The following is a 17938-nucleotide window of genomic DNA, read 5'->3' as shown; positions in this document are numbered from 1 at the left end:
TTCTGCTTGCTGCTATGTGTTTTTGTTGAATATAATGTGGCTAACTGTTTGAAGTGAAGATGAACTCCAAATCAAAATTTTATAATGTCAAATGTTAGCCAAAACTCTTAGAGGACTAGTAGAACTTAGTTCTAATCCAGGCTAGACTTCTGGATTTTTTTTTCTTTTTTTTTTAGCTACCCCTTTTTTTTCTTTTTTTTAGCTACCCCCTCTTAGGTTCCTGTTATTCTAACTTCCTGAAGAATACATTTTCCAGGAATACGTCATACCTGTTTATGTTTCATGTCTTCCCTCATTCTGTTTCTTCCACTCGAATATCCCCCTTTCATTCTCTCTATCAAAGTCATTATTCTGTGGGACCAGGTCAGAAGCCACTTTCCATAGAGCACTTCTGTTGATTCTGCCCACTATAAAGTTACCATTCCTTTCTTTATGCTTCTGGAACATTTTGCACAATCTTTTATCTCATCTTATATACCCATGATAAGGTGTTTAAATATTTGGTGCCCAACAATGTGGTTATTCTGTAAAGTCACATATCACATTCCATTCATCTTTGAAACCCTTGTGTGTGTTCATCACATGGTAGGCACTTAGAAAATGTCTGATAAATAAATATCTAATCATTGCTAAAACAAATCAGAGTCATGTCTTGTCTTAATAGCATCTCAGTTTAAGGATGTGAGCTTAATGCAGTATACATACGTATATTATAAATTTTTATATTACATATAAAAGATTGTAGAAGATGGCAATACAGAATAATTGTGTGTCTCATTCATCTAAGACAAAAGACAGTTTAAAAATTGTATCTAGCATTTATCCAAACACTCGGAGAGAGTGGTGAGGTTAGAAGAAGCCACGTGGATACCTTTGTCCTATTACCTAAGAGTGGATGAGAATAATATTAAAAGCCAAAAGGGCAGTGAAGACTCCTGTCAGGATTTTAGCAATTTTAAGAAGCATAGAGTAGGAAACGGGAGAGAGACAGGACAACAGGAATACAAAATCCAACCTAAGGAGTGGTGAACAGGTGTTTCAGGGCTTTAGGACAGTTAGGGAAATAACGTCTGAATACCAGCCCAGCAGAGGTGTACCTCTGCGGGACTCGGGGATGCCGGCTTGCAGCGTGGGCAGCAGGTACGCAAGCGGCTTCGCCGCGGAGGACGCGAACGCAGACGTGCGTTGCGGGAGGCGCCTCGTGCTTCCGCGCTGCGTGCGCCTTGCTGCTTTCTCATGACTTTGGGGTAGGTATTATCGCATTTTTCAGATGCAAGAAGCTCGGCATGGGAAGTTTCGGTGGCTTATGCAATCCTCACAGCCTCCAAGTACCAGGGACAGGAGATAAGCACGCATTTTCTGGCCCCAGTTTTCTTCTGATACGCTTTCTAGAAAAGAGCTTTATGAAAGTTTCCTGTGCAGGAGGCTAAAACGGCACGATATAGATAGAACTCAGTGGGAATTCTGCCTGTAGTGTAGGTAGAGGAGGTCAGTTCCTAACACTTAAAAATGGAATCAAATGGCTTTCTTAAGGACTTTTTAATCCAAAATTAAGTCAGACTGCCAAGATACAGGGTGGAGGAATTGGAAACTTTCTATGTCCTCATCACTTAAAGTAGCCGAACATTCGGACCAGAGGAAGGTTGTCAAATATGTTACCATTTTTACTGCTGTAGGGTGGATTCCTTTCAAGCTCTTCACATTCCTTTTAAGATAAGGGTTTCCGTGCCACTAGTGAAGTTTTAGGAGTGACCTCACTGTTAGATTCAAACTATGTTCCGTTTATTGAAAGATTTATTTCTCTCATTTAAAGAAAATCTTCAGGGTTTAAAATTTTGGTTATTCTTTATAAATTCCCCCCAAATTGAAAACTGAATGTGGTGTTTATAATTTTTTTTTTTTTTTTAAGATTTTTACTCTCAATTTCTCATAACATTTGAGAAACATGTGAAGAGAACATCAGACCATGGCCGTTTTATGTTAGCAGGCACATTAGAGGCCACCTAATCATGCATCTGTTCCTTAAAGGTGAGAAAGCTGAGGCCTCATCAGGTTAATGATGTGATCAGGGTTATATAATGTGTTCCTAACAGAAGAGGAGCCAGGAAGCGCTCTGCCCAGTGTTCTTTGAAGGCAGAGGGACAATTATGGATTAGATTCTTGAATTTGTCTGCCCCTGATGGTTTATTTTTAGGTGTCCTTACCTCATGACTGAATCACTTTGTGATGGGAAATGTCTATAAATGAGATGATCAATAAGGGGCAGGTGTTTCTTTTTCTTAGGTGGTGTGTATGATGGGAATTCAGTAGTGCGGACAAAAGAAATGGTTAGTGCCAAGCTGTCTTTTGGGACATTCATTCGGTAAGGCTGTGTGGAAAATGATGATCATTTTTTTCCTTAAGAGATTATAGAATTTAAATCTTCTTGGAATCCACAGTGAGCCTTTGTAAATATTATAAATATTTCCTCTGGAAGCAGATGTATGTAAGATGCCTATTTTTCAAGTTAGCTGTATCATAAATACTTTATATACTGTATTTAATTCTGAATTATAGCTCTCTAAATTACTTTTAAATATATAAAAAGGGGAAAGTCTTAACAAGGCAAAACTTTTCCTGTTTGTAGTAATGGGAAGTAAATTATCTTATAAAAATTTTAATTTTCCCAAGATAGGAATAATATAAACCCTCAAAACCAAGCAAGTGTATAGCCCTCTTTTTATTATTATTATTATTCGTTGATTTATTCAGCGAAGATGTTTTGAGCACCTGGTATGGCTGGGAATCCCAGACTAAGGCCAAGTCCCCTTTCCTTGTCAGCCGCCTCTCTCCCCACTTCCTGCTTATGCACAGGCTCCTCCTTCACGGCCTCCAACCTCCGAGCCTCGAGCCTCCTGCCGGCTCATGGCATTTGCACATCTGTTCCCTTTGCCTCCTGTCTCCTCTTCTCACTTGGGGTAACTCCTACTCATCCTTGATCCCCTGGTCCCACTGCTCTACGCTAATGTAATTTATCTTCGTCTACAGGTAAATGTTTGTTTGTTTAACCCTAAGCTGCAGAAAGGAAGTCTCTGTTTTTCTAGCCATAATTTTCTAATGGTTTTATTCCCAGCAGGGGCTCCGTCAATATTATTTGAATGAGTGAATGCCCTCTTGAGATGTGTCAGCTATTTGGGAAATATAGTTAGTTTGAAAAATAATTAGAGTACAGTGTGAAAATGTGGGGATATGAAGTAAACGAATAACCTTTAAGGGAGGAGAGAAGGTCATTGAGGACGGCTTCTCAAGAGGAAGTGATACCTATGCTGCGTCCTAAAGGAGGCCCAGGAATTTGCCAGGTGGAGAGTGAGTGAGGACACTAATGAGCTCATCCACAAAACAGACACAGACTTGCAGGCATAGTGAGCAATCTTATGGTTACTGGGGGAAGAGGGTGGGAAGGGATACATTTGGGAGTTTGAGATTTGCAAATGTTAGCAACTATATATAAAAATAGATTAAAAAATGAATTTCTTCTGTATAGCACAGGGAACTATATTCAATATCTTGTAATACCTTTAATGAAAAAGAATATGAAAATGAATATATGTATGTATATGCATGACTGGGACATTGTGCTGTACACCAGAAATTGACACATTGTAACTGACTATATGCCAATAAGAAAAGGGGGAAAAAAAAAAGAGTGAGTGACAGAATCATACATTTTATATTGAGGGAAAAGTAAAAGCAAAGGCAGGAAAATAGAAAGAATATGGCATATTTAACTAAAAATACTGCTTTTTGTATCAGCATCACCAAAATCAATACTAGATTGTCATCTTATATATAGAACTTTAACACCACCTCTTCAATAAAAAAGGATTTAAGTGCCCACTATACTGGGAGAACAGGTTCACATCTTCCGAGACTGTAAAGCAATTTCCTCTCTGTGGGATTGTTCTGAAAAGTTCACCTTAAAAATTATCAAGAAGGGAGCAGGTGGGACATTTCACAACTTGAATGAAAAGGTAGTGCCTAAGAAAAAAAATTCTCTAAAGATATTTTTTTGAAGCTTTTTTTCCTTTCTGTTTACTTAAAGTAGAAAATTTAGATGTCTCAACATAGGAAATGCATTCATGCATTGGAAAAATACCCATTTTAGATGTGGGGAAAGAAGAGGCAAAAAGTTAGACCCCTGTCAGAGGTGCTTTCCCCGACAAAGCAAGATTCATTTCCCTCGCTGCCTACTCTGGGCCCCAGCGCCTCTTCTCATTGTTGACATACAAATTTGCCTACACTAACTACCCAAATGCAGAATTGGTTACTAACACAGTCTCATCAAAACTATTAATAGTGAACCAAAGAGATCATTTGGAGAAATGAGGTAATGACTGCCGAGTCACTGCTAAGTGTGACCCGTCATGCTCACAGGGTGTCAGTGGAGGTCAGTTTATGTTTGGCTTTGTTGTGTGGCTGCTCCTTTCTTTGTAAACCTAATGGGTATGCTTAACACTTACATACTTTATTCTATACCCTCTCTCATAGTTACACATTCTGTTTTCACTTCTGTATTCCACAGACTGCCTTGAACTGGCTTGGAAGATAGTTTTCAAAATGTTTCCTAGTTCTCATTTATTGAACAGCTCCTATGAGCAGGACATTGTTGTCCTAATGATCTTACTTAGTTTTCACAGTCACCTGTATGGCAGTCATTAGTTTCATCATAACATTGTACTTCCCAGCAGCTATGGAGAAACAGTGCTCACCTACTCCATTGCATTCACCGTTGTTCCCAGGTGGTAATGTCTTACAACAGTGATTTATATCACTGGGCATTTATTATGTGGCAGACACTAAATGTTCTACATGCATTAACTTATTCAGTCTTCCCTAAAATGGTATGGTGTCCAGCCTATGATTAGTAAGTTAGATAAGGAAGCTGGGGCCAGGGGCCAGAAATTATTTAAATAACTTTTCCAAGATCAGAAAACTTAATAGAACTGGATTTAAATCCAGAATCCATCAAACTATGTTGTCTCTTATGGTATTGTGCTGTGATGGGTACCTAATGGCTGGTTAAAAGGAGAGAGATGAGTTGAAAGAGAAAATCTGTTTATGATCGAGGTAAATCTAAAAGTAATTAGGCAGAGAACTCCAGGCCACTTTCAATAGATAGTGGTAAATATTTCTAGTTTCTTACTTTCTACATCTCCCTCAAGGCCTGTATTACTTGGCCTGTCCACAGGACACATCTACACACACATAGACACACACACACCCTAAAGACACAAATCCATTCATTGTGTCTTTAGCATTATACTGGGAATTGAACATAGAGCAGTGAACAGAATGGGGCACCTCTAAACTGGGCAGGTTTGTGCATCTCTCCCTTCTCCATCACCACACCTTCACATCATCTGAAAATGTGTATTCATTTGTCTCACTTTTCCACTGTGAGCTTCTTGAGGGGAGAACCCAAGTTTTACTAATCTTGTTTATTCCAGGACCTTGCAAATTACAAATCCTTAGCAAATAAGTGCTCTATAGATATTTGTTGGTTGAGGAAAAAGGGAAGGAAGGAGGTGAACTAAAGAACAAAGGAAATAATGTGTTAAGATTCCATGGACCACAAACACATTTAAGTTCTGTTACTTTCACTTATATTCTTCATTTAGCTTACAAGGAATGGTGCCTGTGACATACCGTAATAGCATTGTCAGTGTTATAATACCTTCCACTAGAAGCGTATTCAATGGAATTTTCCTTTTTACAAAAATATATGTGATTTGCCTTTAGCTTTTTTATTTTCCTGTTTTTAGAGTTTAAATAATATTAAGCTGTAGGCAGTTAATTTTGATGACAATGTTCAAGATATTATTTCTGAACATTGTGTTCTTTGGCTCCTAGGCTGATTTTTTTCAAAATATTCTGATAACGATCAGGCCGTCATCACATTAGTTCATTTCCAGTCAGTGCCGTTGCATGAAACCTTGGTCCACCTTAAGATATGAATTAAATTAAGAAGATTAAAATTTATATTCTTATCTGTTTTTCTCCCATATTCATTAATTTCCTGAGATTTCTGCATATTCTTCATGTGCAATGTCAGCATCAGCTCTTAGGCATTAAACTACTGGAGACTGAAATAGTGTTTAAATCACTTCACGCAAAACCTAGTGGGAAGTATCAGTGGTCTGTACAGCGTCTTTAACGCAGCAGTTTTGATCTTAACTTTATCTTTTGCCACAATATATAATGTTCCAAATGCTGTATAGTGACAATCATTTTAGGCTGCTAAGATGTTGAATATATTTTTATTTTATCTATTATGACGCATATTTGTGATATCTACAAATTGTTTCTAACTGCTTTGATTTAATCTGTCTGGCATTTCTACTAGAAAGATGGATCTTAGAGATTTCTGTAGGTAATGTATATATAAAAAATGCTTTGTAAAGAATAGTACAACTTGCAAGCATCATTGCTGGGTACCTCGCAAAGCAAATGAGTTTTGCTAGATTGCTTTTAAAGTCAGCCATGTATGGACCATATTGTATAATAATGACTATAACATACCTGGTTTTAAATTGTATCAGAACTTTCTCAAGTTCTCTGGGGTCCTGGCTATCGTCACGAGAACCACAGCAGAATGAAATGGTCATACTCACAGGCCGGGCTTTGGAGAAAGTCAGACTTGGATGAGTCCTGAATCTGGCTTTTGGAACCTGTGAGGCAAGCCCTGGCATCACCACATGCTATTAGGATTTTAGAATGAAGTAGAAGAGAAAATTGGGAATCACAGACCCTTAGGAGATGTCTGTTAACTTGATGATCACCGGGATCACAGAAACAGGCAATAAACTATTTCAAGCCTAAATCAGAGAAGAAAATTTTGTGCCTTAATAATATCTTTAAAATGAGAATAACAACAGTATCTACCTCATCAGGCTCTTATAAAGATATAATGAGTTAATATTTATACCAACTTCATCAAGTGATTAGGAAGATTAAATGAGTTAGTATTTATAAAACACCTAGAATATTATTAGCATATAGCAATCCCTACATAAGTATTTGTTGAATAAATTAAACAAAATATAAATATTTTTCATTATTAGCATATATTATTTACATAAGTTTGAAGAGCAGTTATTAAAATAATTTTCCCCAAAGATTAAAAATAATTAACTGGAGTATTCCCAAAAATCTGGTTGTCTTTTTAAAATTTAAAACAAATTTAAAATTTAAAATTAATCTATTTCCAAGCAGGTCAATAACAAAGACAAGGAACCCAACCATTTTCTCACTGGAGGAGGAAATAGTAGAGAGACCAGAAAAGTGAATCACCTGTTACAGTCCAATGTGATAATTGCTTCGATAAAGGAATCCTCAGGGTGCTCGGGGAGAGCAGAATGGCGAGCCCCAGGGGGTTCTATGAGAGGCTTCCGAGATGAATTCTGAAGCAAGCTCGAGGCGTGGCTCTCCTAGCAAAAGAAGAGCACGTTAAAATACATAGAGGTTAGAAAATGATTTGACCTGCTCAGGGCAGTACGGACAGAGTTCTAGAGTGGGGCAGGTGTCGCAGCTGGAGCTGGAGGAATGAAATAGGCAGGAGCCAAGTTCAGAGGTCATTGTATGCTCGGTCTCCCTTTAACCAGGACAATATTATGATCAGATATGGGGTTTTTAAAAGATCACCAGGATCATGTAAAACACTTAAATTTTTTTGTGCTAAATATAGTTTTCTTTTACTTGGAATGATCAACATAGATTTAATTAAGTAAAAGCATTGAATATTTAAATTTTATTTAATTTTTTTGAGGAGGGAGGTAACTAAGTTTGTTTGTTTGTTTGTTTGTTTTTGGTGGCAGTACCGGGGATTGAGCCCAGGACCTTGTGCACGCTCTACCACTAAGCTATACACCCCCCCTCCTAAATTTAAATTTTAAAGTGTGTTTTAGAACTTCCACTTTTCAAAAAGGGGAGTGGCATCATTTTCATAGAGTAAAACTTTTAGATAAATCTGAGTGGGCTCCACACATGAAACTGAGTAGTTCCAACAGGAAGAAAATCCAGACGTGACTATTTCTTTCCAAGTCTGTTCTTTCAGCATCTAAAGTATTGCAGTCATTAATGCACTTACAAAGGAAAAGGAAAAAAAAGAAAAAAACTAGGAAAAAAAAAATCTCTTTTACATGAAGTTCAATACATTTTTAAGTCACCTTCATCCAAATAAGTTTCAGTAAATCTTCTCTTTCACCAGCACGGAACTCAGAACATAGTGGGTGTTTAGTAAATAATTGTTGGTTTAGTTATTCCTACATTCCTACCGCACTATAACATCGAGGTAGCTAAGATTTGGGTACATTTATTTGTTTCTAAATTCTATTATTGGCAGATACTATCTTAAAATTTTAAGACCAGGCAGTTTTTTCCACTGTTGTTTTAACTTAATTAATGAGTTCTTCCAGCACCTGTGCTGTCACTCACTCGCTGTTTTTTTCGGCCAGACCTGACCCTTTGTTCTGTTAGCTTCGTAAACCACCAGCTACTCAGAAGTATAGTTCATTGTGATCATCCTGTTAAAACCCTTAATTGGCTCCTTTGTGAGACTTAAAGAGAATATGGGAGCGTCGTGGGTTGGCTTTGACCTTGCCAGTTCAAATGACCAAAATGAAAAGATAAATATTATACAGGATAATGTGATTTTAGTTGCCAGTCAACATCTAAGTCTTTTTTTTAAAAATTATGTGTTATATTTGCACATTGCAAAAATTCAACCAATATAACATTGTAAAAAATAAAATCTATCCTAAATCTTAGTTCACATGCACTTAAGAAGGTTTACATATTTAAACTATTATTTGTTAAAATCAACATATCCCACACATACAGGAATTGCACTGCAATTAATAACCTACTTCATTTATAAATTAAACTACTTGTTTTTGTTTCTCTTTTATATCTTTATTATAAATCAGATAAAGATTTGTCAGTATTACTATTATTATTATATTATTTCTGAAATTGCCTACAAGTAAGTCATAAAATACAAAGCCTTTTCAGTTTTGAAATTTGCTGAAAAATTTGCTTTTAAAGCATCTGTGACAAATATAAATTACTTTTTTTGTTGCCCTTCCTAAAGGGGCTTCATTGACATTAAGATAAACATACAACAGGTGTTACAAAATTTGCAAAGATAATTTGCACAGCATATGGATAGGCAAGGAAAAATAATGTCTTCTTTCTAAGAAGCCTGGAAGGATTCTCAATATAAATCAAAGAGTTTATGACACAACTGAGGAAATAGTCCAGGTGAAGTAAGATTATTGAGTAGTTTAGGAAAGCTATAATAAAAACTGTCAGTACTGTCACCCAGTTCTCTTGAAGGTCTGTAAAGGATCAGAAGTGTATTGAGCATCGTGTAGCAGCTGTCTGGAATGTGAGGGGAACCGCAGTGGTGGTGCGCATCAACATGCTGGTCAGAAAAGAAATTACCCGTGGCTTGTTGTAGTTACATTAAAAGTGGTAGGTTGGACTATACAATGTATGTGTTGTAGTTACATTAAAAATGGCAGGTTAGACTATACAATGTATTGTGAAACTTGGGGTTTTGAAAACAGCTGCGCTAACTAAACATGTAACTGAACTTTATTATGGATGCAGATGGTCACATGCCTATAAACTTATTCAAGTTAAAATGGTATATAAAATACAGATATTTTCTTAATTGTAAACAATTGCCTAAGGGAACATTATACTTGTGCATAGATAGCCTATTTTGTCAGGGCAAGGTACTGCCCTACCCTTGAGGGCAGGAAATACTTTGTCACTGTCTCACCAGGTGACCGCAGTCAAAAAGGGAAAGGGAGAACTCTGCCTCATATGGGCATTGGAAATACAGAGGTGCTAGGGTGCAGCGTGTGGGGCAGGGATGGAGGAAAGCCTCTTTCATTACATGGATTCTTGTATTTGCTAACTGCTTCTGACTGTGAGCTACTTACTCAACTCTACATCCATAATAACCGTCAGTTACACTTTTAGTTAAGATAATAGCCATTTTTCCGAAGCACAAACTTCACAGTATATTGTGTAGCCCAACCTAGTGTCTTTAATTTTTAATCTCTGATTCTCCTGGGGTGGAAATATTTTTTTCCCCTTCTTCTGAGATCACATAAGGGAAAAACTGGAGACATAAAGCATGTATTTATGTTTGTCAGATAGCCACAATATTTAACATGTATTTACCGGTAAAACATTATACTGACTCTTCACTGACCGCTTTCACAGTAAAGGAGAGAAAGCAATACATAACTTTCAGAGTATTTTGAGAATTATAGAGAATGCCTGCCAAGTGATCAAGTGCATACTATTTGGTGTAAGTATATTGCCATTTTAAAATTCTCACAGCAAACCTCTGACGTACAAACTATTAGCTCCATTTGCATATGAGAAAAGTGATCCCCAGGGAGGTGAAGTCATTTGCCTGAAGTCTTAAAATCAGTAAAGTGAAGTCAAGAATTAAATCTGGGCAGTCAAGCTCCAGAGCTTGTCCTCTTAACCTCTGTGCTCGGCTTTCTGCGTTCATACACTTAAAGGCTTTGCACAAGCAAGTACATTCGAGTACTTAGTAATTAGTATCAGCGTGCACGTAAGTCTGGATGTGAGCACGCACACTCTGTACGTCACACCTACATACCGTGTGTTACCTGGCTCATTTATACTGGCTGTACCTAGTATAGCCAAACTTTACAAGTAACCCTATCCCGCTCATTACTGCAAGACAGAGGAAGATCTTTCTCTTTCTGTTGAATCTGGCCATCTTCGTCAGTCCCCGTGAACACTCTCAATCCCCATCATCTTTAAGGTGGTTAGAGAATGATTTCCTGAGAGCATGCTGCCTAAAGACCATGCTTGCAGGACACAGAGCAGAGCCTTTATCTGCAGTGTTCCCTGATTTTCTTGGTTAACGTTTACCTCGATTGTAGCTTCAAGTGACAGGGATCCAGTTACATCTGAGGATTTATGTCCTTGATGCCTAGTGGGCAGAAAAACATTTAATAAGTACTTTGATTTGTTCTGTATTTACTGATTTTACTGTGTTCCTGTGTTTTTGACATATTAAAAACCTGTGAATGTGTAAATTTAATTATTTCTAATAGTTGCAATATGATAACTTATTTTTTTAATTCCATTTCAGCAATTCAGTTTGTAAGACATGAGCTTGTATTCTTCAGATAAACTTGTAGCAGAGAGAAACTGAAAATGTGGGTGCTCTCCCTTCAGTGCTGCAACTTACATTTAACAAATCTGTTTTCTTTAGCTTTTGGTATTGATATTTAAATCTTGGCTTATTATTTAGTATGTCTATTTCTAGTTTCTTAAAGCCCCAGTAGATTCTGAAAACCTTAAGGACTGATCTCACTTCCTTTAATCATACTTGGTTCTCTTTTTATACCTAATTAGTTCCATCTTATGCATACATTCATGATGTGTGTTTATTTTCTTTCGGTGAATCTTCCCGCAGTTTTAAATGTACGCTGATTCCATCACACTCTTCTTAGTCCACCTCTGTACGACAAAAACGTATTTTCAAGTCTCATAGTCTCTCGTAAGAAAGAAAAATCTAAGTTTAAGAGCAGTATTCTTCAGATACACATGATGATACACTCTTTGTGTAATAAAACAGGACAATATGTTTGTTTAAATTTTTCCGGGAGGTGATGTGTACTAAGTTCTTATAGAAGTGTTTTATTTGCTTTTCAGGACAAGATGTATGAAAGTATGTGGCTTCTTATGCCATCAAGGTTTTTGTAACATACATTTTTTTAAAAAATAAGAATATGCTCAAAAAGTATCTTTCCAGTAGAAACAGCTATACCAGAATTGTTTAAGATTGTAATAGAAATTAGCTTTTGAAATTGTGTACTGTTGCAAAACTCTAAGGTTTTCGTCTTGACTTGAGAAGCCTCTTGAGGAGACAGTTAAGACTACCTATGTTTTTTTTTCTTAAACTAAAATTGGACTCCAGGGGAGAGCATACTGTAGCCTTTTTCTAGCTGTGACTTACTTCTTAACTGCTTTTTTCTCCGTCTTCCAATTACTCTGGCAAGAAGGCACTGATGTTACCAAGAGCTGAGATCAGTAAAACATCACTTTTTAAAATTGTAACCTGTATTCGTACATGAATGGGACAGTCCTGAGTATAAGATGGTTAATATGCTCCAGCAGTTTCTTCAGCTGCCTTGACCACTGGTCTCATTATGCTTCTGGGAGATGTCGGGACCCACAACACTCTTACCCATGAAGTAGAGATAAAGAGGAGTCATTAATTTTTAAGAATCAGTTATATATGAAGATCAAAAATGAGTATTATTTTTAACTTTAAGTCCCTTCATTTAATTCAAAATATGCAAAAAGTGTAAAATATACACTTATCCATTAGTATCTGAAAAAGCCAAAAATTTTCTGACACAGACTATAGGAAGGCTGTGGAAAAGGTGGTTTTAATTATGCTGTATTTCAAGACTCATGGCCATCCGGCAAAATATTTTGAGCCCTGGGTGTGAATTGTGTACCATTCTAAATTTTGCTGCTTTTGAATTGTCTTGGAGCACCTACATGTGAATGGAAATTTCTGGTGGATAAATAGCTTTACTTAAAAACTGTTTTGTTGTTAACCTATAAATTCAAGTAAATATGAAAAGTCTTAAAATAGGAACATCACTGGTGTGGCTGAAAGGCAAAATTTTGTACAGGATGAACAAGTCAGTTACTGTAAATGATGTTGCCACCGCTTTCCAGCCCAGCAGAAGTTAGAAGCTGGGCCCAGATGCATATTAGGAATATCCAAAGTTAGTTCCAAATACCCTTGAGCTAGTGAAAACCTTTGGTATGATCAGAGAAGCAGAGTCAGAAAGTATATAGGAGAGGCTGTTAATGGAATATTTAGAGAAGCAGAGAGAAGTATGGGAAGCTGAGAATGGCTCTTGAGTGTTTAATGTATCAGAACATTGGATTAGTCTCATCATGTTTTAAAGATGCCAGCCATCTTTCTTGGGTCCTTTTATTATGACAGAATCTGGGTACAAGTGATGCAAGCTGTGGAGCTCAGACATACGTGTGACACGGCTAACCTTCATTTTTTGATTCACATGCTTTCCATTCATCCTGGTACTCTGTTCTGCCCAGTTCCAGTAGAAATATTGCCAAGTTGGGGAAAGGTATTAGACTGTATATTTGCCTACACTGGTGATTACAGGGTAGAGAATTTAGATCCTATACACATCTGCTGCATCTGAATTAGTCCTTCCTAAGAAAGGTACTTGAACATCAAAGATCTGAGGAAATACAATATTAGGAAAGTAATTTTTAGTGTAAACACTAACTTGCCCAGTTTGATTATCTATAGGCTAAACTAGGTTATAAGTAACCTGATGAAACAATGATGGCTTCATTGAACCAAACTGTAGCCAAAACCAGAGACAATGCACTGTGAGGCTTTAAGTCTTGCAGATAGATGTATGTGATATTTGAACTGAGAAAGAAATTATTTAAACTCATGAGTTAGAAAATTCTTAACAAGCATAGGCTACTGTTCCAACTGCTTTGAATGCTTAACAAAAAAAAAAAAGCAGGTGTCTGTTCTCAGATGTGTGAAGAATGAAATGCTGCTTATTTCATTACTCACTATAATATTTTCTAGTATCATACTATGGAGTAAAACTGTCCAGCCTCACTGATACGTGGGGAGAGGAATCACTGCTCTCTTTCCCTAGAGAAAGACCCTAGATAAATATATTTTTAATAGTTTTTGTTCCTTAAATAGCGTTACTAAAGTTTTTGTACATTTTTTATGTTCATGTCGATCATGAAGGATTAACATTATTAAAGATTCTATATTTTGCTTTTAATGAAATCCATTGTTACGCTCTCTATTAAATATGGAAATGAAAAAAATTCATCACTAGTAAGAAATCTAAGACATTTTATTGCTTTAAAATAATTTGATATACTCTCTGTAAATGTAATTATTTGGGGATTAATAATATTACATAAATGTTTATCTGAATTAACTTCTGCCTTTTACAATGCATTTAAAAATAAACTGCACTATAAAAGAGTAACTTTGAAACATAAAAGGAGAATTAACTGACTGAAGATAAAAACAAGTGTAATTTAAATGTTACTTCTAAGGAAAAATTTATGTAGAATTGTGGTTTACAATAATTGTTGACATATTCCCCTAAGTACTGTGTCTGTGATTTTTCATGGTATCAATCATTTAAAGCAATTTAGGTAATAACATTCTGACATGCATTTCTGCTATTTTATTTACACCATTTGCCTACATCATTGTAATGCAGTACCTTTCTGATTTTGTACAGTAAATGCACTCCGTAGTATCTATTATGGCATGGTCAGAGGATAATTTATTGTCAAATAGAAAAATAGGTCAACACTAATGTCACTTGATGATCAACCCCCCCCCCAAGTTTAATAAAACATCTCACCAGCACGCATTCCAGGGCAGTGGCTGGTGTTTTATTAGGACTACCTGGCTACGGCAGTAGTGTAATTACTGAGCTGTCAGAGTGATAAGTGGGATTAATGGCAGCCTGATGCACTTTCGTCTGCAGAGCGCTTAGAGAATTGCAAGATGGTATTATTATCAGAGTCTGCCCATTCTGGCATATTCATGGCACCAAAGAAAAAAAAAGAACGCTGCAATTCAGGTTTGCGTTGCCCTCCCTCATTAACATCTGACATTTCCAACAGCTGTTACTTGTGAACTAGCTCAATAATAAACGGAGAGTTATTTGGTAAAGAGACTTAATAACCACAACGAAAAATCCGTACGTTGTCAGTGTTAAGTGAATCTGTTTATGTTGAAGTTAAGATTTCTCTGGAAGAACAGAAAAATATACCACACGTTAATTTGGCTCATTCATACCTTCTAACATTATAACTTGATTTTTTAATTGCCTTATTATTCAAGTTGGGTGTTAGAAAAAAGAAAAGCTTCTGACCTCATTAGGGGTAACCGGAGTCCTCTGCCTCTCTAAATGTCTACCTATCTGTCTGTCTGTCTATGTCTGTCTGTCTGTCTATCTAGCTATCTAATATCTATCATATTTGTTGCTTTGTTCTTATGGCATGGCCGATATTTTAAAAAACTGTTGAATTTTTTTTACAAATCAGAAGATATTTAAGATCACGTATTATTTGATAGCTGTTTTTATTTTAGCTGTTTTACTACATGAGAGGAAATCCTTTCAAATCACTATTAACGCTCAACGTATTCCTCCACGTGCAGAAAACACACAGAGGTATCAGCTCATTTCAACATCGACAGCCCAGTAGACCGCGCGTTGTTTTCTCTCTGGGTGGTTGTGTGCTTCTGATCGCACTTCCACAGAATTCTTTTGAAACTCAGTGATGGCGTTTTAGGGAAAAAAAAAAAATCATACGTATGAGAAGATAGGAATTCAACTAAATGATAGATGTGAATCTGACAATGACATTTAGAGAAATGATAGGGGAGAGGCTTAATGACTACGTTTCAGAGAGGACAATTGATTATGAAAAGCCTTCGGTACTCATTGTGTAAAATTTAATTTAGAGAGAAGGCTAAGGGCACAGACCAGAGAAAAGAGATCAGATTTAAAAACAAGATATTAATTAGGCACTGAGGAATCGGTTCAGACAATGAGGACTCTCCAACTCACAGAAGAATGACAAGGAGACTGGTATTGTTTTCTCGAAGGAAATGAACCAACCTCTTTTCACATGGAAGTGGACAGAAAATGAGCTGGCTAGTCACCTTTGTCCCTGAGCAGCATGGGGCTCATTCTCAGTGAAATTCTCGGAGAATCCTGGTCTTTTGACAGATGTGACAGTGGTATATCTTAAATTTTAGATCTCCAGCATGATTTTTCTTTACTCCCACTCTCACGTTAAGCCAGACCCAATCTCATTGGTTCACCTACCCTGTCGTGTTCTTTTCTCTCCAGGCCTGGGCACAAACCGTTTTGATTCTTTCGTCGTTTTCTTGAGTGACCCTGCACTCCAAACCCCACCCTCCTTGGCTTCCCTAGTGCTCACGCATTCTTCAAGCATCCCTTACAAGTGTCGCTCCTCCCAGTAAGCTCTTCCTGACTCTCTCCCCTCAGGACTGCCGTTCCTCTGGTAATGCTCCCTTAGCATCTGTTCTCACCCAGATTCACGGTGCCCACACTGCCTACGACAAGTGCCTTTTATATGTCTGAACTGCCTCCAAACAGCAGGGTCCATGAGAGCAGGACCATGGCGATCATGTCATCCCAGGTTCTGCCATCTAACAAGGGCTCATTAAACATTTATTAAATGGACACACAAATATGTGCACGGATGTGCAAATCAAAGACCATTCTAGCCAGTGGTTTCAGTCCTGAAATGGTAATTATAGAATTGTGATTCTCACTGTGGGGATCCAACCATGTAGATCAAAATCACCTTAAAGATTTTTTTTTCCAAAATGTATATTCTCAGGCTGATAACTCAGACTCAGGAGGGGCTTCCCTCTGGAAGCAATGACACGTGCCCCTCTTCCCACGTGGTTCTTAGGCACACCAAAGTTTGCACCTGCCTCTGGTCATGTCTCCAGGAAGCAGGTTCTGAGATGAGATTAGTATGCAGGAAGTTTATTGGACAATCCACATCCTTAAGAAGTGAAGGAATCAGGATTGGGCAGACACAGCCACAATAAAGGCTGCATGGATCCCTGCAGACTTGTTCCCCAGGTGGAGACAAGGTGACGGGCCTCTGCCGCCTTCACTGACCTGTGATGGGAAGCTGACTGCCGCTGGAAAGGGGACATGGCCTTGGCGCAGCCCTGCATTTTCAGCTGAGGGCGCAGCAGTTGGGGGGATAAATGCTTCAGCCTGGAAGGGGGTGGAGCTGGGCTGTGCACTGAAGCATCTACTCCAGAGTCCAGTTGCTTTATGACTTAGTGTGTAGGTTAAGAAAAATCAGAAAATTGGAGGAAGGGAGGCAGAGAGGGAGGGAGGATGGTAGGGAAAGGATGGGGGGAGAGGTAGGTGGAAAAGTGGGAGGGATGAAGAGAGGAAGAAAGGATGTCACACGTTGTAGAATGAGGGCGCTTACCTTTGCACTTGTATAACTGTGGCCTAAAAGGCATGCACAACTTTTGTCGCGAGAGACTGCATTCTCTAAGCTTTGTCAGTATAGTGAGGGATCTGAATAAGACTGACTTAGTAAATGAATGAATGATGTATCTTCAATAATTGTGATCCTTTAAACTCCAGGAGGGACGCCAAGGGGAAGGGCGGTTTTCGGCCCTCGTGGTGTTATTTTATACACTTTGCAAGGTGTGCAAAATGTGAAACACAAGTGCTCTGTGCTTACTCCTTAAAGGAAAGATTTTGTGCCTAAAAATAGTACAACTTTACTTGTTCTTACCAGACAGTGACTCTGGATGGGTGTAAGGTGGAGAATATATGGAATATTCTCTGACTTTATAGTCTCTCTAATCCAGTTATTTTATTCCCTAGATGCCTGAAATGTGCAGACGCTCCCTGTCAGAAGAGCTGTCCGACTAATCTGGATATCAAATCGTTCATCACGAGCATCTCAAACAAGGTGAGTTCAGACTTAGCTGCAAGTGACAATTAATAGCAGCACTGGCTCCTGTTCTCTGTCTGTTAGGACCTATGATGAAAGCATGAAGTTTGTCTTCGTCAATTGGGTTAAAGGCTTAAAATACGATTCTATAGGCAGGTGAAGATGTGGCACATTTTATTAAGTGGTCTCTTACAAGCTGTGATACGATTATTGTGAAAATGTGTGTTCTTTGTTTATTGTCTTAAAAATCAGTTTATGGTGAATTAATCATTTTTTAACCCTAGGCATTCACTGAATAGATTAATTCTAGCTTAAACGTGCTAAACGCTTACAG

The 17938-nt window shown here is 37.7% G+C and overlaps 1 protein-coding gene across 3 annotated transcripts in view; it reads left to right on the top strand.

Annotated features, from left to right (window-relative positions):
- Window positions 1–17938, top strand: part of DPYD (dihydropyrimidine dehydrogenase) — a 720294-nt gene that overhangs the window by 149859 nt on the left and 552497 nt on the right. For all 3 annotated transcript variants that reach the window (XR_012509124.1, XM_074370016.1, XM_074370017.1), the window contains exon 4: window positions 17535–17622. Coding sequence is in view for 2 of the 3 variants with exons in the window: in XM_074370016.1 (XP_074226117.1) it covers window positions 17535–17622 (88 nt within the window). In the remaining variant the exon portion in view is untranslated. The remainder of the gene's footprint in view (window positions 1–17534; window positions 17623–17938) is intronic.

This window comes from Camelus bactrianus, chromosome 9 (assembly GCF_048773025.1).
Source record: "Camelus bactrianus isolate YW-2024 breed Bactrian camel chromosome 9, ASM4877302v1, whole genome shotgun sequence".
Classification (NCBI taxonomy): Eukaryota; Metazoa; Chordata; class Mammalia; order Artiodactyla; family Camelidae; genus Camelus; species Camelus bactrianus.
This window is presented reverse-complemented; position numbering and strand designations above follow the sequence as displayed.